This window comes from Thamnophis elegans, chromosome 8, assembly GCF_009769535.1.
Source record: "Thamnophis elegans isolate rThaEle1 chromosome 8, rThaEle1.pri, whole genome shotgun sequence".
In the NCBI taxonomy this organism is placed as follows: Eukaryota; Metazoa; Chordata; class Lepidosauria; order Squamata; family Colubridae; genus Thamnophis; species Thamnophis elegans.
In genome coordinates this window covers 75,021,080-75,043,017 of record NC_045548.1, presented here as the reverse complement: position 1 = coordinate 75,043,017, position 21,938 = coordinate 75,021,080, and the positions used below count along the sequence as shown (strand labels likewise).

Genomic DNA, 21,938 nt, shown 5'->3' with positions numbered 1-21,938 from the left:
CCTTGCTGATATCCAACTCTGGAGGCTCCGGAGGGAGCAAATAACTCCCAGAGGGTTCTGGCCCACTCTCTGCCTCTGACACTGAGCCCTCATCCAAGTCTTCCCCAGATTCCAGGACTTGCCCATGTTCCTCCCCAACCTCCTCACTGTCTGACTCTGCTGCCAGCCCCGCAGGTTGCCGGCAGACCATAACAATAAGAAAATAATATGTCCGAAATGTGTGAGGATCATAATTGCCACATTTTATTTCTGGAAATGTATCCTGTACATACTTTTTTTCCCCTTCTCTTTTCTTTCATTATACATATACGCATAACTTACATGTTTTAGTGAAGCCTATATTCTGCAAAGTTTATTAGGAACAAAACCTTGGAAAACAGGCAACCGATAACACATCAAATAATAAATATTACACATGTTGAACATTTCATGCAGTAATAATTATTTCTAACAGTTTTTATCAGGAAAGGAAAAAAGGAATTGTAGAAGTAAAACATTTACTATATAAGCATATTCATTTTTAGAATTATACAGAGATAAATATTTTCTATTTATATGGTTTTATGTTCAGCTTGTTCAATAAATCACAACAATTTTCTTACTGAACCCACAAATTACTTATGGATTTTAAAATGATTATTCAATGAGTGACACTTCACAATATGCTTTCCTCAGTAGTTTGCTGCTCTTTTGAGCTGTCCTGCTCATCCTTGAAAACTCTTTGCAGAGCCACCTTGAAGGATGCTCTGGGCTGATCCTTCCCCTTCTTCTTCCTCCCCACTAAGAAATAAAGAAGAGGGTTGATGCTGCTGTTGAGAGCAGCACATCCGAATCCGACGGTCATGAGGGAGGAATTATAGGCACCAAAATATTCAATGACATAAAAGACATTCATTGGGAGAGAAAGTAGGAGGAAGAAGAGGAGAGCCAGCAAGATAGTGGTGAGAAGTTTCCTTTGATTGCGTTGTATTTTAGACCTCGTATGAACCAAGAGAGTTATAGTAGACACAACCATGAGAGGCGTGCAAAATAAACCATTCACAATCAGCTGGTAAAGAAAACGTGCACTTCCAGAACTCTTGGTGTAATACAGAATGAAGTGCACTGCAGAGAGCAGGAAGGAGAGGATCCAGATGAGGCCACAAACAAGACTGGGCAAATATGGAGGACGATGGCAGCGATGCCAGAGAGGGAAGAGGACAGCCACGCACCTGTCCAGGCTGATGGCCGTCAGGAGAAACTGGCTAGCAGAATAGGTGAAGAAAAAGAGCTCGAAAAATAAGAAGAAAAAGGTGTCACCAATATCACGTATTTTACCCAGAGTTGACACTGTCACAAATATTTCTGCCATAACGAGGGATGTGAGGACTCCAAAATCAGCGACGGAGAGATTCTGGATGAACGTGGTGAAAGGATTCCTCTTAATGGAAAAGGCCAGGAGATAAATTGTCCTCCCATTTCCCACCAGGCCCAAGATGCAAATCAAGGCAAAGAATGCATATAAAAGGTGTTGGTTTAACCCTTGGTCATAAGGAAAAGATATTTCAGACCTATTTGGAGCAATTTCCACCATTTTAGTAGTATTTGAAGAAAGGTTGACCACTTCAGAAATAGTCCAACGAACTTTAATCACCTCTGTCCTGATAACAAAAAAAAAAGACCGAAAGAGAATCAGTCATTATTATAAATATAAATATAAATAATCTAAATATAAATATAAATAATCTAAATATAAATATAAATAATCTAAATATAAATATAAATAATCTAAATATAAATATAAATAATATAAATATAAATAATATAAATATAAATAATATAAATATAAATAATATAAATATAAATAATATAAATATAAATAATATAAATATAAATAATATAAATATAAATAATATAAATATAAATAATATAAATATAAATAATATAAATTTATCTATCGATCGATCAAGATATAGATATAGATATAGATATAGATGATATAGATGATATAGATATAGATAGATATAGATATAGATATAGATATAGATATAGATATAGATATAGATATAGAGATATAGATATAGATATAGATATAGATATAGATATAGATATAGATATAGATATAGATATAGATATAGATAGATATAGATATAGATATAAATAATAGATATAGATATAGATATATAGATATATAGATATATCAGTGACATGTGGTGAGGTTTATGGCTGGTGAGGCAGTTCTCTCCCCCAACACCCCACTGACTAAAGCACTTTCTTTCGGCCGCCTGAGTTCATGGCAGCCCGCCTGAGCTCTGCCGCGAGCACAGGCGGGCGAAAGAAAGTGCTTTAGTCAGTGGGGTGTCGCGGGAGAGGAGAGAATGCCTGAGCATTGCATTTATTTAAAGAAAAAAGAAAAAAAAGGAAATTTGAAGGAAAAGAGGGAGCGTGGGATGGGGGGCATCAGAAACGGAGAAAGAGAGGAGGAAGAATGAGCGCGACGCTGCCGCTTTAAACAGAATGACAGAGTTGAAGCCTCTAAAAAATGCGCCCTCTACTATGAGGCAGGAGAACTGCGTGCCTCAACTACCTCAGGATTTTTTAGGCTTTTAACCCTCGCTTAACTCTGCTCGAGCGCCTAAAAAGTCAGACTAGATGAGGCATGCAGTTCTCCTGCCTCATAGTAGAGGGCGCTTTTTAGAGGCTTTTTTAAACAGACGGTGTGGCAGCAACTAGCTAGCCTAACCTCAAGACTCGCCTTTTCCATTTACATTTTTTTTCCTTTTCATGATTTACAGTGGTGAGGCTGTGCCCCCCCCTGCCTCCCCTGACTGCACGTCACTGATATATATACACAAATAAATACACACACACACACTCATACACATGTGCACTCATACTGTATGCACAAAAGCAAAAGCACAGTTTCTTTTCCTTACACATATCAACATATATATCTGCTTTTTGAACATCATTTTTACTACATCCCTAAAATCAACGTTTCTCATACGGTTGCAAAATGGATGCCTGCAAAATCCAAAGGGTTTTTTTTTTCCGCCTAAAATACTCGAGATGCTTTTTTAGGTGAATTCCCACCAATCCCCATTAAAGGTAGTCCTCGACTTACGACCACAGTGGAGTCCAAAATCTCTGTGGTGAAGCGAGACATTTGTCAAGGGAGTTCTGCCCCATTTTGCAACTTTCCTTGCTGCTGTTTTCAAGTGAACCACTGCAGCTGTTAAATGAGTCACCCGGTTGTTAAGAGAATCTGGATTTCCCATTGATTTTGCTTGTCGGAAGGTCTTGTCATCATGCGCGGCCAGTGCGAAGAACAGGATGATGACGGCAGAGGCTTTTTCTGTGACCTCTAGTAGTTTTTTTTTCATTAAAAGTTTTAATAAGTTTTGCAATTATATACCTTTCCCCTCCCATCCTCCCCCACAAACCTCCCAGAGTAAATACAGGGTATAAACATTTAGCAAACATACACTAAAATAAACTCTCCTTTTCCAAAGCTAACTTTAGATAAGTTGTAACATTCCTTGTTCATTCATTCATAAGCTAACTGATATTTCTTAGTCCCATATTTATTTTGAATATAATCAGTCCATCTTCTCCATTCCAGCTTGTATTTCTCATCTGAATAATCCTTGAGGTATGCTGATATTTTAGCCATCTCTGCTAAGTGTGTTCCTTTTTTGTCCATTCTTGAATAGTAGGCAATTCTTCCTTCTTCCAGTACTGCGCCACCAACAGCCTTGCTGCCGTTGTTAAGCTCAGAATCAAATTAGTCTCTATAACTGTACAGTCTGTAATTATACCTAACAAGCAGAACCAGTTAGAAGAGGTTCCACCAGTGGACCCGGAAAGCAGGCCACACCTACAGAAGAGGTTCCAAAAATTTTTGAAACCCACCACTGGTCCTTGGATATGATTATTCTACACTATCATGCTCCTATTTATAAAACTCAGTGCCTCTGTGAAAGGTAAGGATGACTACTGCGTTTGTGGTGCAATCAGAACATTGCGGGTGTTGAAGTTGTTTTAACGCAAACCAAAGATGCCTTTTAAAAAACAAGTTTACATCCTATTCTTATGCATGCCAGTGCTGTGTGTGAGGCAATTTAAGGTGGTTCTGGCAAATGTCGTCGGCATCTTCATATCCGGTCACATGGGCGGCAAGCCACTCCCATTCGGTCACATGGGTGGCAAGCCACTCCCACAAAGGAGGCCACACCCACAGAGTAGGTTCGAACAATTTTTGAAACCCACCACTGAAAACAAGAATAACTGAGGAATAACTTCTAGTAGTTTTCAGCAGCCTCCAGCCAGCTGTCATTGCCGGGAAGCTGCTGGCAAAAGAGGCAGCTTCTTGCAGCCGCACCAAAAAAGAGAGCTTGCCTTCTGGAGTCCGGACCAGCCGTTGCGGGAGGAAGGGAAGCAGCCAGAAGAAAGAGGCAGTCATGGGGGAGGAAGTGGAGCAAGGCCGGGGCCTCTGAAGGAGCAGAAACAGACTGGCAAAGGGGGTTGGTGGGGTGACATGTAGGAAGAGGCCGTTGACAGATTAGGCCAGAAAATAGATAGATATCAGGTTCTGGGGACGTGGCTTGGTGGGAGGGTGTCATGTGACTGAATGGGCGTGGCCGTGCGTGACGTCAAGTTGGGCATGGCCACTAAGTCACAGGGCCCCCACCTAGCTATGCCCACAGAACTGGTAGTAAAAATATATGCCTCACAATATTTTATTTATTTTACTTCTATCCCATCTTTCCTCAAAAATAGCAGCAGCTTTGAATCATGGAAGACACTACCAGGTTAACACATTTTAATCAATAGCCTCATAATTATCTATTGGAGATGATCCACTCCCCAGAAAGTAATGCCCCTTATCTTTCCCCCCGGTACTGAATTTGAAATCCTCATTTGCTCTCTTGGAAATGTGATGTGTTCGGGTATCCATCCCAAGGTGAATAGGTGAACTTCCATCCTTCACAGGGGATCTTGTTTCAACAGTCACGATGGGTAGAGTAGAGCAGCCATTTTCTTTTTGGAATATTATGTAACAATCAGATGGCTGCCTTCGTTGCTGAAAAGAAAATATTTTGTACCATAATATACTTACAATTCGAGGTATTTTTCCCAAACATGGTTTAGGGCAACGTTCTTGAAGACAGTTGATTCATTTGCTAAGGAAGCAATTATAATAAGTTGTGATTATGGTCAATAATATCAGGCAGCAAACATGCTAATTTGTTTTAGCAATGTCTTCCCTACAAGTAGTTCTTTATGACCAATCACTAGATGGTGGTTGAAGGTATGCCAGATTTCCCCAAAAGTTATTTGACCACACCTAGAATATTGCATTCAGTTTTGGTCACCACACTATAAAAAAATGTTGAGACTCTAGAAAAAGTGCAGAGAAGAGCAACCAGGTTGATTAGGGCAGTGGTCTCCAACCTTGGCAACTTTAAGACCTGTGGACTTCAACTCCCAGAGTTCCTCAGCCAGCTTTGCTTTGGAGTATAAGATGCACCAGAGTATAAGACACACCAAGGTTTTGAAGAGGCAAATTTTTTAAAAAAGTTTTTGTACTCTGCAAACCCCCCAAAAAACAGCCTGTTCTTCGCAAAACGGCCCTGTTTTTCTTCAAAAATGGGCATGAATAGCCTTTAGAAGGCTTGTGGAGTGCTCCTTGGGGGGGGGGGTGAAGGGCAAAAATGAGCAAACTAATGGCCCATTTTTTTGCTCCTTTTTGCCCTCCCCAGCCCCCAGGAGCTCTCTGAAAGCCTCCTAAAGGCTGTGCATGGCCATCTAGGTGAAGGGAACAGAGTTTCGGGAGGCAAAAAATGCTGTATTCAGTGTATAAGACGCACCCAGATTTTCAACCTCTTCTTTGAGGGAAAAAGGTGCATCAAAAATATGGTAGATAGGCTATATCAGACGTGGTATTTTGCTGGTTCACACCAGTTCAGGTGAACCAGTAGTGGCGGTGGTGGGAGGCTCCGCCCACCCACCCAGATGCCATCACAGATGCTCTGCACATGCAACCAGCAGTTCCAAACTGGTAGCGAAGATTAGAGCATTTGATTTGTGGGATATATATACACATATGTATATACCCTAACGTATAGGTACATAAAAATGCTTTTTCTGGTGAGACGGGTCTATCAGGGCAACCTGCTCTACCCAAATACGGGACTTGTTTCACCAGAAAAAACACTTAATCTCTCTCTTGGTACAGCTGACAAAGCAAGGAGAGCCTGTGGCTTAGAGGTTAATACATCTACCCCATATGCAAGCACCCTGGGTTCAAATCCCAGAAGGGTATTGCTAGCTGATGTAGAGCTAAATAGCTTGAAATAGACCTATACTAGTCTCCCTTTATTTCTTTGTCAGTAAATATAAATTTAACAGGAAGGTTGAATGATCACAAAGTTGATACTGTAGGGAGCAAAACTGTGGATGAACGTGGATGTTCTGCTTCAGATGCCATGAAGCATCCTCCCTGAAGGTAACAAGGAAAACAGGTTGTGAAGAGAATATGTAGCACCCCAGACAATCCTGTCGACCCTGCTCAAGCGTCATGTATATGCCATATCCTGGATAGAAGGAAGTGAACTACCAATGATCTTTTTTGCCGTCCTCACCACTTTCTGCACCACCTTCCTGTCCAAAGTAGTAATGATAGGATCCTCTCGATTGTCCCTCTACAGAAAGTAGAGGGACAGGGGAAGGAACATGTAGTTTTCTCCATGTGATGGAGAAAATGCAGGGGCAGCTGTGCCTGCTTCACTAGTGTCTCACTGTTGAGTGACCCAGTCTACTCATTAGCTGCACACCCAAAAATACATATTCATTTTGAAAAGGAAACTATTCTACCTATCCTTGTTTTTCCTTCATTTTCAGAAATGCACATGGGCTTCCAATCACCATTACCCATTATCGCCATCATCTATCACTGCCTTCATGTGCCCCATTTTTGGCCTCCATGCAATCCTCGATGCCTGGAACAGCTGATCGGAGGTATTCCGGGAGGCAGATCCAATCACCAATCAGCTGCTCATGCTAAATCAGGCTGTGCTGAAGCTGCTGAGGCTATTTGCTGTTTGCTGCAAGGAGGCAGAGGCCAAAGGGTGGGGGCGGGGCAGCAGGTGGTCAGGGCTTTGGCAACATTTGCTCTCTAAGATGCAGACATTTCCACCCAATTTTTTTTGAAAGGGGGAGTGCATCTTATAGTCCGAAAAATAGGGTAACTTCGAACACCTGAGTTTTTCTTTATCAATAGTAGCCACGATGGAAAGGAAAATAATATATACTATTATATAGAGCCGAGGTGGCGCAGTGGTTAAATGCAGCACTGCAGGCTACTGCTAGATCAGCAGTTCAGCGGTTCAAATCTCACCGGCTCAGGGTTGACTCAGCCTTCTATCCTTCCGAGGTGGGTAAAATGAGGACCCGGATTGTTGGGGGCAATATGCTGACTCTCTGTAAACCGCTTAGAGAGGGCTGAAAGCCCTATGAAGCGGTATATAAGTCTACTGCTATTGCTATTGCTATTGCTATTATATCTCTCTTAATAAGTAAGAGAATGCTGCTCTTACTTGTAAAAATCTTGATTGTTTTATTGAAGAAATTCAGATGAGTGGTTGAAAAGGACGATCCAGAGCTCTGCAATTTAGGGGGAAATACAATTATCAGAATAAATAAAACTGGACTTGACTTCGGATAATCAACCTGATTCATAGGAAGAATCTTGTTTTAGAGTTACTACTTTTGTTCCAGCCGCTTAAAATCTTTCTTACCTTTCAGCCAATCAATTAAAATGTATTTATGGACCAAGACCAAACATAAATAAAAGACCACTCACGTAATCAGCATAAAAATGTATTTGTCGTAATAATCATGAGAATTTTTTTTTAAATTAGCAAGTAACAATAATATGAGGGGAGAACCTATTGGCTTTCAGCAACTGCAGCTCTTGATGAGAATTCTGCAACCTTCTTAGAGGTTTTTGAGAAGTGATCACAAAGGAGATATTCCCGGTCACCTTTTTCAACAACAGTTAGAACTGTGAACAATTGGAAGGTTTCACCTTGATTGCCATTAAGTACATAAGGGGCAATCTAATAGTTTACATGAGACAGATTTTCTGCCTCATAATTCTTGTGGTGGGAAAAAACAGAGGTAGATTTTTAGGAGTGTTTGTCGCCTTGGAAAAAAAATCTCTCTCTCTCTCTCTCCCACCCCTCCTTCATCTACCAACAATCTATCATCTGTCTGTCTGTCATCTCTCTCTCTCTCTCTCATCTATCTATCTATCTATCTATCTATCTATCTATCTATCTATCATCTATCTATCTATCTATCTATCTATCTATCTATCTATCTATCTCCATATCTATCTATCTGTCTATCTTTCTATCTATCTATCTATTTTTCTATCTATCTATCTATCTATCTATCTATCTATCTATCTATCTCTATATCAATCTATCAATCTATCTCTATCTATCTATCTATCTATCTATCTATCTCTATATCTATCTATCTATCTATCAATCTATCTCTCTCTCTCTCTATATATATATATATATATATCAATCTATCAATCTATCTATCTATCTATCTATCTATCTATCTATCTATCTATCTATCTCTATATCTATCTTTATATCTATCTATCTCTCCATATCTATCTATCTATCTATCTATCTATCTATCTATCTATCTATCTAATCTATCTATCATCTATCTATCTATCTCTATATCAATCTATCAATCAATCTATATATCTATCTCTATATCAATCAATCTATCTATCTATCTATCTATCTATCTATCTATCTCTATATCTATCTATCTATCTATCTATCTATCTATCTATCTATCTATCTATCTATCTCTATATCTATCTATCTATCTATCTATCTATCTATCTATCTATCTATCTATCATCTATCTATCTATCTATCTATCTATCTGCATGCAGCCCTCAAAGACCCCCCTCAGTGTCAGTGCTGGTGAGCTGAGCTGTTTTTTCCCCCCACTCAACTGAGGGGCGCAGCATTCTGCTCTGCCACGCAAATCAGCGGAGCTAAAAAACAATGGCATATGGGACAGGAAATGACCGGTGTGGGAGGGCGAGGCCAACCAGAGGTAGCATTTGCCGGTTCTCCAAACTACTCAAAATTTTCACTACTGGTTCACCAGAACCCGTCCGAACTGGCTGAATATCACCTCTGGTTGGGTGACTTTGGGCCAGTAACTTTCTCTCTGTTCAGTCCACCTGCTCTGTGATTTTGTAAAGAAAATAGGAAGAGGAAGGAGTATGTTTAGGGCCTTCAGTTATTTGTAAAAAGGCTAATAGTAAGATTTTCAGTTGGTCACAGAATTCTATGGTACTGGCTGTTACCATCCTAATGCTCCTCAAGTCTAATCATGCACTAAAAAAGGAAATGTACTTTGCAAATTGAAAGTACCACCATTCAAATGCTAGCTTTACTGCTGAAATACCTCGTTATCTCTGGAGTAATCTCCAGAGGAGATAAGCAGATTGCTTTCAGTCTTTAAGGAAGACATCATCGTTGGCCACACTCGATGCTGCTACAGTTGAAGCAGAGAACTTAGGCTGTCCAAGCTGCAAAACCTAGGGAGAAGAAAGACAATACTCATAATATCCTTCTCTGCATTGGTATTAAGATAAAGGTAAAGGTTCCCCTCGCACATATGTGCTAGTCGTTCCTGACTCTAAGGGCTGGTGCTCATCTCCATATAGAAGCTGAAAATCCAGCACTGTCCCAAGATGTCTCCATGGTCATGTGGCCGGCATGACTAAACCCCGAAAGTGCATGGAATGCTGTTACCTTCCCACCAAAGGCGGTCCCTTTTTTCTACTAGCATTTTTACGTTCTTTCAAACTGCTGGGTTGGCACAAGTAACGGGAGCTCTCTCTGTTACGTGGCACTAGGGTTTCAAACCGCCAAACTGCCGACCTTTCTGATCGACAAGCTCAGAGTCTTATCCACTAAGCCACCGCGTCCCTATGCATTTGTTTGAGCACCAAACTATTGCGAAAGAAATGTGTGAACATGTTATCACAACTTAGAAGAAGGCACAATACTTCAAAAAATACTTGACTGAAAAGCAGCCTGATCTGGATGTGACGTTCATTTTCTGCAGGAAAATTGGCAAGAAAATACAGGGCTGCTTTGCTTAATGTATAATCATTTCCTTCTGTACGTTCAGAGCTCTTTTCATTATTGTGAATTTTGTTAAAATACATAACCTTGGGGTACCCTAGAGGCAGGGTTGAAATTCAGCAGGTTCCGACAGGTCCTGGAGAACCGGGAGTGAAAATTTTGAGTAGTTTGGAGAACCAGCAAATACCATATCTGACTGGCCCCAGAGTACAATGGGAATGCAGATTTTGCAGTCTCCTTCCTCTGGAGTGGGGAGGGAATGGAGATTTTGCAGTCTCCTTCCTCTGGAGTGGGGAGGGAATGGAGATTTTGCAGTCTCCTTCCTCTGGAGTGGGGAGGGAATGGAGATTTTGCAGTATCCTTCCCCCAGGAGTGGGGAGGGAATAGGGATTTTGCAATAACTTCCCCCAGGAGTGGGGTGGGAATGGAGATTTTGTGCAGTATCCTTCCCCTGGAGTGGAGAGAGAAGAAGATTTTGCAGTATCTTTCCCCTGGAGTGGAGAGGGAATGGAGATTTTGCAATATCCTTCCCCTGGAGTGGGGAGGGAATGGGGATTTTGCAATATTCTTCCCCCAGGAGTGGGGTGGGAATGGAGATTTTGCAGCGTCCTTCCCCAGGAGTGGGGAGGGAATAGGGATTTTACAATATATTTTTCCCAGGACTGGGGTGGGAATGGAGATTTTGCAGTATCCTTCCTCTGGAGTGGGGAGGGAATGGAGATTTTGCAGTATCCTTCCCCAGGAGTGTGGAGGGAATGGAGATTTTGCAGTATCCTTCCCCTGGAGTGGAGAGATAATGAAGATTTTGCAGTATCTTTCTCCTGCAGTGGAGAGGGAATGGAGATTTTGCAATATACTTCCCGCAGGAGTGGGGTGGGAATGGAGATTTTGCAGTATCCTTCCCCCATGAGTGAGGTGGGAATGGAGATTTTGCAGTATCCTTCCTCTGGAGTGGGGAAGGAATGGGGATTTTGCAATATCCTTCCCCAGGAGTGGGGAGGGAATGGAGATTTTGCAGTATCCTTCCTCTGGAGTGGGGAGGGAATGGGGATTTTGCAATATCCTTCCCCAGGAGTGGGGAGGGAATGGGGATTTTACAATATCCTTCCCCAGGACTAGGGCGGGAATGGAGATTTTGCAGTATCCTTCCTCTGGAGTGGAGAGAGAATGAAAATTTTGCAGTATCTTTCCCCAGGAGTGGGGAGGGAATGGAGATTTTGAAATATCCTTCCTCAGGAGTGGGGAGGGAATGGAGATTTTGCAGTATCCTACAATGTTACACTCCACATGTTAATTGTAATATATTGTATAGCAGTATACCTAGTAATATTTTCCCCATTTCTAATTTCTATCTCTATTTTCTAACTCTTAATCACGCAGTTTCTTCTTTTGATGCTGTTGGTCTGGCTTTGAGTGGAAGATGATTTGGATGAGGGAAAATGTTGAAGACTATTGAACTCCAAATGGATCTAAAAATTACATTGAAGTTATCATAAATGTGTTGCACTAAGAGGCGTGGGAAAGGAGGGAAATCACCTTCATAGAAAAACGGACAGATCACTATGGGCATTACAGCAAATGAATCAGTCTAACATCAATGCCGGGGAAGATAATGGAAATGATAGTCAAAAACAGATCTACAAATAGCTAGAAAGAAATAAACTTATAACTAAAAGCCAGTATGGGTCTGTTAAAAACAAATTATACCATACCAATCTTATTTCATTCCTTGACAAAGTGGCTATATTAATAAACCAGCGAAATGCTGGGAGGACATAGTATACCTAGATTTCAGTAAGGCATTTGACAAAGTAGACCACAACCTACTTCTCAGTAAGCTAGAAAAATGTGGGACAGACAGCATCACCACCAGATGGTTTTATAACTGGCTGACTCATACTCAATGATATCTACATGGAGGGAAATAAGCAGTGGCGTACCACAAGGTTACTATATCTACATGGAGGGAAATAAGCAGTGGCGTACCACAAGGTTCTGCCTTAGGCACAGTACTCTTCAACATCTTCGTAAATGAGTTAGATGAGGGAATAGAAGGGGAACTCATCAAAATTTCAGATGACACTAAGCTGGCAGGAATAGCCAACACCCCAGAAAGCAAGCTCAGGATCCAGAAAACTTTAGTAAGATCACACCTGGAATACTGTATCCAGTTTTAGTCACCACATTACAAAAAAGAAGTTGAGACTGTGGGAAAAGCTCAGAGAAGAGCAACTAAGATGATTAAAGACCTGGAGAATAAAACATATGAAGAACGGTTGCAGGATCTGGATATAGCTAGTCTAGAGAAAAGAAGGACTGGGGTGACATGATAAGAGTATTCCAGTTTTTGAGAGGTTGCCGCAAAGAAGAGGGGGTCAGTTTATTTTCCAAAGCACCAGAAGGCAAGACAAACAATACATGGAAACTAATTAAGGAAAGAAGCAACAAAGAATTAAGGAGAAACTTCCTAACAGTGAAGACAATTAATCAGTGGAACAGCTTGCCTACAGAAATAATGGGCGCTTCATCACTGGAGGTTTTTTTAAAGAAGCGACTGGTCAGAGACTTGTCTCAAATTGTATCGGGTCTCCTGTTTGAGCAGGGGGTTGAGCAGAGAAATCCCCCAAGGTCCCTTCCAGATCTATTCTAGTTGATTGAATGAACATCTACAGTATGTGCTCGCTAAAAACGGACAATGATTTTATGGCACATTATCTATCAATCAATCACAGAGATAAATTCCAGGTATGGGATGTGTGCATAGAGCGCCTACCTTTTGATATCCAAATTCTACTGAGTTGTCCTATTTCAGAGAGTCCAAGTGGCAGCAAAAGAGGTCCTCTCTTCGCCCAGGTTTCCAGCAAAGTGCAAAAACAGAGATGGTCTTGGCTCCAGAAGAGTGAGACTTCGATTCTTCAAGACAGTCCTTATAAAGCCATTAAATTCTGGAACAATAGTGTTCGGCTGAACTCCGCAATCATTCTTCGCATCCAAAAGTCGGGTTGCTTTCCTGTTTAAATTACACTTAATAGAAAATTAAATTTCCTGTTTAAATTACTTTTAATGGGTACATTTACAGAAGTAAAAGAAGCAAGAAAGGGGAAAATTGGATCTCTATTTTTTTATTTCTTCCCCGGGGATGTCAAACACTACAGAGCATCAAGGACACGAAAGAAACAATAACATCAATAAAGGAGAATATTTGCAGCTCATGGTTGAAATAAGGAGTCCGTGGTGCTCTCTGAGCTGGCAGATTTTTCATTACCAAAATGAGGTAGCATCTAGTTAGTAGCACTGATGATATTACCTAGTTTGGGTAATGAAACATCTGCTAGAAAATCTCAAGCTCAGAGAGCACTAATATCCCCCCCCCCCCAGAAAGAAAATAGTTTTCTATACAGTTCAAGCAATGAAAAAACTCAAAATACTCAATTCGGATGACCCAATTTTAGGAGGTATTGAGGGGGCTTCCATTGTTAGCCCTTGAAGGCTCTCCAGACCAGGAAACAGACCTGCAAGATTCTTGTCTTATTGCATATCTCCATTTCTAGTATTCTTTTTCATCCCTATTTCTTTTTTTTCCCTCAAATTTATTTTATTCATTTTCATTTTCAATTTAGTACATTCACTTATATACTGGATATTTGCAATAATAATAATATAATAGTAAGAAAAAAAAAAAACACCCCCCAACCTAAACACAACTCATACACCCCTTCTTCTCCCCTCCAACTTTCCTTTCTCCCTCCAACAATCACCCCTCCTACTTCCCTTTCCCCTCCTATTTTCCTTTCTCACCTCCTACCCCTCTCATCCTCCTTACATTCCCCTCTTCCTCCCTCCTTACTTCCCCCTCTTCCTTCCCTCTATTTCTCACTATGGTGCGTTTCTCTCTTCCTTGATCTATTCGATTACACTAAAATGAAAAAAAAAGAAAGGAAAAAAGAAAAAAGAAACGAGAAAAATAAAAAGAAAATATAAGAATCAACAGTATACAAGTGTATTCTTCTTATTCTATATATTGAAATCTTCACCCACCCACCCACCCCCAATGAACCCCCCTCCCTAACCCCCTTCGACTTCCCAGGTCCCACACCCGGCACAGTTCAATACTCTTCACCTTCAAAATATCTTATTAACAATAATGATAAAAATAAAATAAAAAGAACACTCCAAAAAAGAAAAAAAAGAAAAAAGAAAAAAAAAACCCGAAAAAGTAAATAAATAAAAAAAAATTTTTTTTTTAAAAATCTTTTGCATTATGCTCAGCCTCCCATCATTCTTAAAATTTAATCAGTGTGAATCATTCCATTTTTATTTTGTCCTCGTCCCTTACTTCTTTGATATTTACCCCCATCTTCCTGTAGATTCTCCAAAAAAACCTTTCTTAACCTTATATTCAAATATGAGTTTATACGAAAATCAATTTATCTTCAAATACAGAGCAATCTAGTCATACTTTCGCTACTCATCTTCCTACCCTTCATTTCACGTCTCCATTCTACCCAGGCCGAAATTGCATAAGATTAGGATCTCGCTCTTCACTTTAAAATCCTGAGCTTTTTATGTTATACTTCAAGCATGTAAATCCGTAAAATGTGCACCCAAAATCCATACCAGTTCATTCAATCCCAAGATCCCTTCATCAATATCCCGTTCCACCCTTTCTGCCACACTCTTCCCCCCTCCATTCCTCCCAAGCCACAATTCATGCGCAGTTTGGATTAAGATTAAAGTAAATCTTATAAAAGTCCCGTATAATGTCTGTCTGGAATAAGCAATAAGCGATTCCTCATCAGTGCACAGCTTTACCATTTACCAAACAGAAATAATCAGTCCAAAAGCTTAGAAAGTATTTTAAAAACATCGCTGGGTCTATATTCTTTACTCTTCTGCCCTTCGGAAAGAGAAGGCTACCCTCTCCCTTGTAACCACATGTCCCACTGCTTTGAAAATATGACTGAATCCTCAGTTTCCGCTCTTCTGTCTCTCCAATAGGGGGAGAACAACTCCCTCCTTCTTGTAACCAAGTAACTTGCTGCTTGTCTTTCCTTCGCCTTGTCCTTCCGCGTTTCCGGATGAGTCAGGAAGCCCCACCTTCAGAGTTTTATAATAAAAATCCCAGGCTTCCGAAACAGAATTGATACGAAATCTTTGATTTTCAAATGTAACTGTGATTCCAACTGGAGCCTCCCACCTATACTTTATTTGACGATTTCTGAGTTCTTGGGTTAAAAAAGTATAGCCTTTCCTTGCTTGCAGCATCCGGAGCGGAATTTCTTTAAAAACAAACAAATCATGGCCGTCGATTCGGAGCCTGCTATTATAAAACTTTTGTGAGATCGCATCTCTGGATTCTTTTGTGAAAAAGTATATAATTATGTCTCTTGGAAGCTGTCGTTGCACTGCTGTATGCGAATTTTGGCGATAGATTTTTCGAATATTCCAATCAAAATTGAGTCCCGGACCTCCCACCTCTTGGGTGAAAGCTTCTACAAAAGTCTGTTTCAGGTTTTCTCCTTTCTTTTCAGGCAGTCCTCTGACTCTTACTGCAGACGCCTTTCTGTTATAATTTATCACTGTAATTTGTGTTTGAGTGTCAATAATCTCTTGTTGTAAGGCTTGAATATTAGAAGTCAATTTAAAATTAGCCCCCTCCAAAGTTTCCAATTTAGTCTCCATTTCTTCAATATAATCTGTCAAAGTAGACATGGGTTCAAACATATCCGCATTTATTTGGGCAATTTTGGTCTGTATTTTATCGCATAAATCCAGCACAAATTCTTTGATTTCTTTTTTAAAGTCATTAATTATTTGAAAGAAAAGCTCCTGTGTCAAAGAATCTCCAGTAGGTGGCGTAGGAGACAAAGGCAGCGATTTACTAACAAATTCTTTGAGCACAATCGGGGAGGATTTTTTTGCCTGTTTAGACCTGGGAGGCATTATAGATAAAATCTGAGAATAAACAGATAAACAGTGTCTTCAGCTGGTCAGTTCTCAATAAATTATTTGTAGATTTTGCTTGTTAATGAGTAGCAGTCTCCGGGGAAATAAAGCCAGTTAATTACGTCATCAATCACCAACACAGTAAAAACGCCATTTTGTATCCCAATTGCGCAGAGAAGTTTAAAGGAAAAACAAGGCTGGTGTTTAGATAGTTATATAAAAAACATCACAGGAGTAAGACCCGCTCGTATTATCTTAAAAACAATTTATCATTGTCCTGAGTGCGGGAGTCGGCTGTCTAGGGCTGCAAAAAGGCAGCTGCGAAGAACTGGCTGGAGATAAGAGCTCAGTTACGCTAGATCTCTTCTTCGTTCACAGCCCAAAAAAAAGAAAAAAGGGCTGTAAACTACGAATAAATCCTAACACCTGAGCTTCTGCCTGTCCCTTTCTGCCAGAAAGGGATGATATCTATTGATCTTAATTAGATATACAGACCAGAACTCTAAGAGGGGCTCGGTTGAGCTCCTCGGCGACAGGCTCTTCCCACAGGAAGTCTTCATCCCTATTTCTCATCTCTCAGTAATTCAGGGTGGTCACAGCCAGAGAGTTTTTCAATTCTGAGTATCTCAAATGCCTTACTGAAGTCCAAGTAAATTACATCCACAGCATTCCGCTGGTCCACTAGTTTTTCCCTTTGTCAAAGAATGCAATAAGATTTGTCTGGCATAATCTGTTTTTGACAAACCCATATTGGCTTTTGGTTATTACTTTGTTTGCTTCTAGATGTTTGCTGATTTGTTGCTTGATTATCTTTCCCAGAATCTTCCCAGGTATTGAGGTCAGGCTGCTATGTCTGTAGTTTCCTGGATCATATAGAAGGCAAGTGATGTCATGGCGCAAACATTGAATTATGTGATTTGTGTGACTTAAACAACATTGTTTTGCATGATGACATCAAGATAATAAGAGTTGCCTGTCTTAATTTAGTTGGAATAGTGGGTGAAGGGAAATGATTGAAACAAACCAATGGAGTTGACAAAAAAAGAGTGTTTTGTGTGTGTGTAAATGAAAGGGCTTAAGAAAAAAATGCTGGAAGAGAAATGAATTATAACTCTCAGGATATGAAGAGTGATTTCCATCACAGGCTTTAGAAAAGGACATATGGCCTGGATACTGTTGTTTTGGGCGCCCTGGGATCCCTCCCACCCTCCCTGCCTCCCCTTAATGATGCCTATTTTGGTATTTTCCTAGATCTTTTTATCAGATCAGTTAAAACTTAACGACTGCATTTATGGAAGACACTGAACCTAGTTTCCCTCTTCCTTTTTTGTTCTTTTTTCTTTCTTTCTTTCCTTTTCTTTCTTTTTTTCTTTTCTTCGTTCTTTCCTCCTTTTTCTTCTTTCCTCCTTTTCCCCTTTATCTTCTTTCCATTTTTCTTCTTTCCTTCCGTTTTCCTTTTCTCTTTTCCCTATCCTTTCCCCCTCCCCTCCTCCTTTCCCTTTCTATTCCCTTCCCTCTGCAGGATGCCTCCAGGGAACTCCCTCCCCCTCCTAGGCCTTAGTTTCTTGTTACTGTCTGCCGCAACTTCCATCAGATCTGGTCTCTGACTGGTTCTTCCCAATGAGCCCCTTTGCAAGCCCACCTGGATTGTCCATACTTGGGAATGACTCTTCCACTTTCTCCCTCTTCCTGCTCCTCCATTTACTTTTGCGCAAAAATCCTTTCAGTCCCTCTATAGCAGAACCCATTGTGCAACTTCAGATAACAGTAAGTTGGCCAAGTCCTCTGAACAAGGTGGTTTGTTTAAATGTGGCTGTTGATAGTCTGGAAAGTGAGCTCCATGGGTGTATTTTTTGCAAGGGGGGGGGGAGGATAATGGCTGACAGTGTTGACACTAAACAAATTAACCACATGAAATTCGCCCTCTCCCATTTGCTTAATGCACTTAAAAGTTCGGTTTTTTACTGACTAAACCACATTTCTTAAACTGTGGCTTAAGCCTCTCTGTGGTCCCCCACGACCTGCCCCTCCCAGGCTCCAGATCTAGAATATTATCCCAAAGAGCATTAAAACGTTATTGATTCCAAGTTTCAACTTGATGATCCAAGTTCTCTACCCGGTGCAAAACAAAACTTTTTTAAAACTGTACAATAAAAGCAAGAAAGTGCAACATAAAGCTGCTATGTGAACTAGGCAGCTTCCAAGAGAGCCATTCCAAATTAAATCAAAGTCAAAGTGGATTCAAAAAGCCCAGAAAATATTCTTTTTATATATTTATTTAATGCGTTGCAAAGATGTGAAGTTTGTACAAACAAAATAATTTTTTTTTAAAAAAAGCCCAGGAAAATAGAAAAATCTTCACCTGGAGACGAAAATAGCAATAGCAATAGCAGTAGACTTATATACCGCTTCATAGGGCTTTCAGCCCTCTCTAAGCGGTTTACAGAGAGTCAGCATATTGCCCCCAACAATCCGGGTCCTCATTTTACCCACCTCGGAAGGATGGAAGGCTGAGTCAACCCTGAGCCGGTGAGATTTGAACCGCTGAACTGCTGATCTAGCAGTAGCCTGCAGTGCTGCATTTTAACCACTGCGCCAAGAGGCGAAGGGGAGACTTTCTGGGGAGGAAACTCCATTAACAGGGAAAAGTTCTTTCTAGAAGAAAAAAAAGCGCCCAAGGGGAAAGAAAGAAAAAAGAACAGGAACGTAAATGTCCCCTTTTAAAACCTCCGTTGGGGCGACCGGCGTCCGTCCTCTGCGGTGGGAAAACTCAGCCAGGCTTTGACGAGGCCGTTCTGTTCCTTCCCCCGCACAAGAACCGTCCCAGATACGGAAACGGTGGTGGATGACGGTCGTTGCTCTTCAGAATCCAGAGTTTCTCCACCTTGAACATCTGGCCTCCGTCTCGTTAGCGCAGCTGCCTGGCGATCCTGAAGGCGGGGCGCTCCGGAGCCAGAGACCCTCCAAACCTCTCGTCCAGAAGGGCGTCTTCCAAAGCCCCTCCGGGAAGGTGCTCCGTTCATTGCCAGCCGGAAAGCGCCGCTTCCAAAGCATCTTTCCAAGGCGGCCGTCCGGATTTCCCCCGCGACGGCGGCCCAGCTGCAGCCGAGGAGGCTTCCTCGCCCAAGTGGCGCAAGAAGGACCGGAGCTGGTTTATAAGGCAGCGCAGGAAGCCCGGCCTCCCTTTGCCTCCAAGCAATAGTCAGCTTCCACCACCGCGTCCTTTGCACGCCTGGGGAGACCCAGCCCTTCTCCTGCCCGCCAGGCTTCCGCTCCTGAACCCTGGAAAGGCAGCTTTGACTCCGCCCGGACGGTCTGCAAAAGGGGAAGCGCTTTGCCTGCCGCGGAATCCCGGCTCCTGCGTTCCCACGACACGGGGCGTCACGGACTAGCCCCCTTCTCCCTCCCCTCTGCCCGTTGCGATCCTCAGTCTTGGCCGCGGAGTTGGCTGGAGGTCCGCTGCGTCGGGAGGACCCGGGCGAAGGGAGGGGGCGTTCTGGGCCAGGGTCTCGTGAGAATGCCGCCCAGGGTTGGACTTCCCGGTCGGGTTCCGCAGAGACCGAGCTCTGCTGCAGGCGAGGTTGAAAGGACTGGAGGTTTTAAAGGCTGGAAGCTGCCGTGGGCTGGGATGGAGGCCGTCGAGGCTTCTCGGCGATGGCGCAAAGCAAGGAGTGTGGTTGTGTCACTGAACCACGTGCGGCTCTCGGTGTTGTCTGAGCAGGACAACTTTTATTGCAGGCGTTTCCTTACTCAGACTAGGTAACGTCATCAGTGCCAGTGAGGATGGGGTTGGCTCTCAGTTTGTACCCTAGTTCCTTGCCCAGAATGTAAACTGAGAGCAAACCCCATTCCCCCGCCCCAGCACTGATGACGTCACCTAGATCTTCTCTGTGTCATGTAATGTATGCGGGCATATGCATCATTTTGTATTTATTTATTTTGTCCTGTTTATGTAGTGTATACTGGAGGTGGTGACCCTTTGAGAGGTGTATGCAATGAAATTTCACTTTAATGTATGCTGATTCGTAGACATTCAAAGTGACAATAAAGTTATTCTCTTCTCTTCTGCATTCCATTTCATATTCTGTTCTGTTCTATTCTATTCTATTCTGCATTCCATTCCATTCCATATTCTGTTCTATTCTGTTCTTATCTGCATTCCATTCCATATTCTGTTCTATTCTGTTCTATTCTGCATTCCATTCCATTCCATATTCTGTTCTATTCTGTTCTATTCTATTCTGCATTCCATTCCATTCCATATTCTGTTCTATTCTATTCTGTTCTATTCTGCATTCCATTCCATTCCATATTCTGTTCTATTCTGTTCTATTCTATTCTGCATTCCATTCTATTCCATATTCTGTTCTATTCCTATCTGCATTCCATTCCATATTCTGTTCTATTCTATTCTATCTGCATTCCATTCCATTCCATATTCTGTTCTATTCTATTCTATCTGCATTCCATTCCATATTCTGTTCTATTCTGTTCTATTCTATTTGCATTCCATTCCATTCCATATTCTGTTCTATTCTATTCTATCTGCATTCCATTCCATATTCTGTTCTATTCTGTTCTATTCTGCATTCCATTCCATTCCATATTCTGTTCTATTCTATTCTTATCTGCATTCCATTCCATATTCTGTTCTATTCTGTTCTATTCTGCATTCCATTCCATTCCATATTCTGTTCTATTCTATTCTTATCTGCATTCCATTCCATATTCTGTTCTATTCTGTTCTATTCTATTTGCATTCCATTCCATTCCATATTCTGTTCTATTCTATTCTATCTGCATTCCATTCCATATTCTGTTCTATTCTGTTCTATTCTGCATTCCATTCCATTCCATATTCTGTTCTATTCTATTCTTATCTGCATTCCATTCCATATTCTGTTCTATTCTGTTCTATTCTGCATTCCATTCCATTCCATATTCTGTTCTATTCTGTTCTATTCTATTCTGCATTCCATTCCATTCCATATTCTGTTCTATTCTATTCTTATCTGCATTCCATTCCATATTCTGTTCTATTCTGTTCTATCTGCATTCCATTCCATTCCATATTCTGTTCTATTCTGTTCTATTCTGCATTCCATTCCATTCCATATTCTGTTCTATTCTATTCTTATCTGCATTCCATTCCATATTCTGTTCTATTCTGTTCTATTCTGCATTCCATTCCATTCCATATTCTGTTCTATTCTGTTCTATTCTATTCTGCATTCCATTCTATTCCATATTCTGTTCTATTCTTATCTGCATTCCATTCCATATTCTGTTCTATTCTATTCTATCTGCATTCCATTCCATTCCATATTCTGTTCTATTCTATTCTATCTGCATTCCATTCCATATTCTGTTCTATTCTGTTCTATTCTATTTGCATTCCATTCCATTCCATATTCTGTTCTATTCTATTCTATCTGCATTCCATTCCATATTCTGTTCTATTCTGTTCTATTCTGCATTCCATTCCATTCCATATTCTGTTCTATTCTATTCTTATCTGCATTCCATTCCATATTCTGTTCTATTCTGTTCTATTCTGCATTCCATTCCATTCCATATTCTGTTCTATTCTGTTCTATTCTATTCTGCATTCCATTCCATTCCATATTCTGTTCTATTCTATTCTTATCTGCATTCCATTCCATATTCTGTTCTATTCTGTTCTATCTGCATTCCATTCCATTCCATATTCTGTTCTATTCTGTTCTATTCTGCATTCCATTCCATTCCATATTCTGTTCTATTCTATTCTTATCTGCATTCCATTCCATATTCTGTTCTATTCTGTTCTATTCTGCA

General features: G+C 40.9%; 1 protein-coding gene across 3 annotated transcripts; it reads right to left on the bottom strand.

Moving 5' to 3' along the window:
* Positions 1 to 241: 241 nt before the first annotated feature.
* On the bottom strand, positions 242 to 13,785 carry LOC116512527 (proto-oncogene Mas-like). Of its 3 annotated transcripts, XM_032223061.1 has the most exons (4): positions 12,949 to 13,779; positions 9,490 to 9,622; positions 5,099 to 5,162; positions 242 to 1,640 (listed from the first exon to the last, which is right to left on the bottom strand). In XM_032223061.1, the coding sequence occupies exon 4, from the start codon at positions 1,571 to 1,573 to the stop codon at positions 656 to 658; it is 918 nt and encodes a 305-aa protein (XP_032078952.1). In that variant the 5' UTR covers positions 1,574 to 1,640; positions 5,099 to 5,162; positions 9,490 to 9,622; positions 12,949 to 13,779; the 3' UTR covers positions 242 to 655. The 3 variants fall into 3 exon arrangements, 2 of the variants coding, with proteins under 2 accessions (XP_032078952.1, XP_032078953.1); XR_004255891.1 differs by lacking the exons at positions 242 to 1,640; positions 5,099 to 5,162 and adding an exon at positions 7,580 to 7,644 and having other exon boundaries at positions 12,949 to 13,785; XM_032223062.1 differs by lacking the exons at positions 9,490 to 9,622; positions 12,949 to 13,779 and having other exon boundaries at positions 5,099 to 5,343.
* Between the last annotated feature and the right edge of the window lie 8,153 nt (positions 13,786 to 21,938).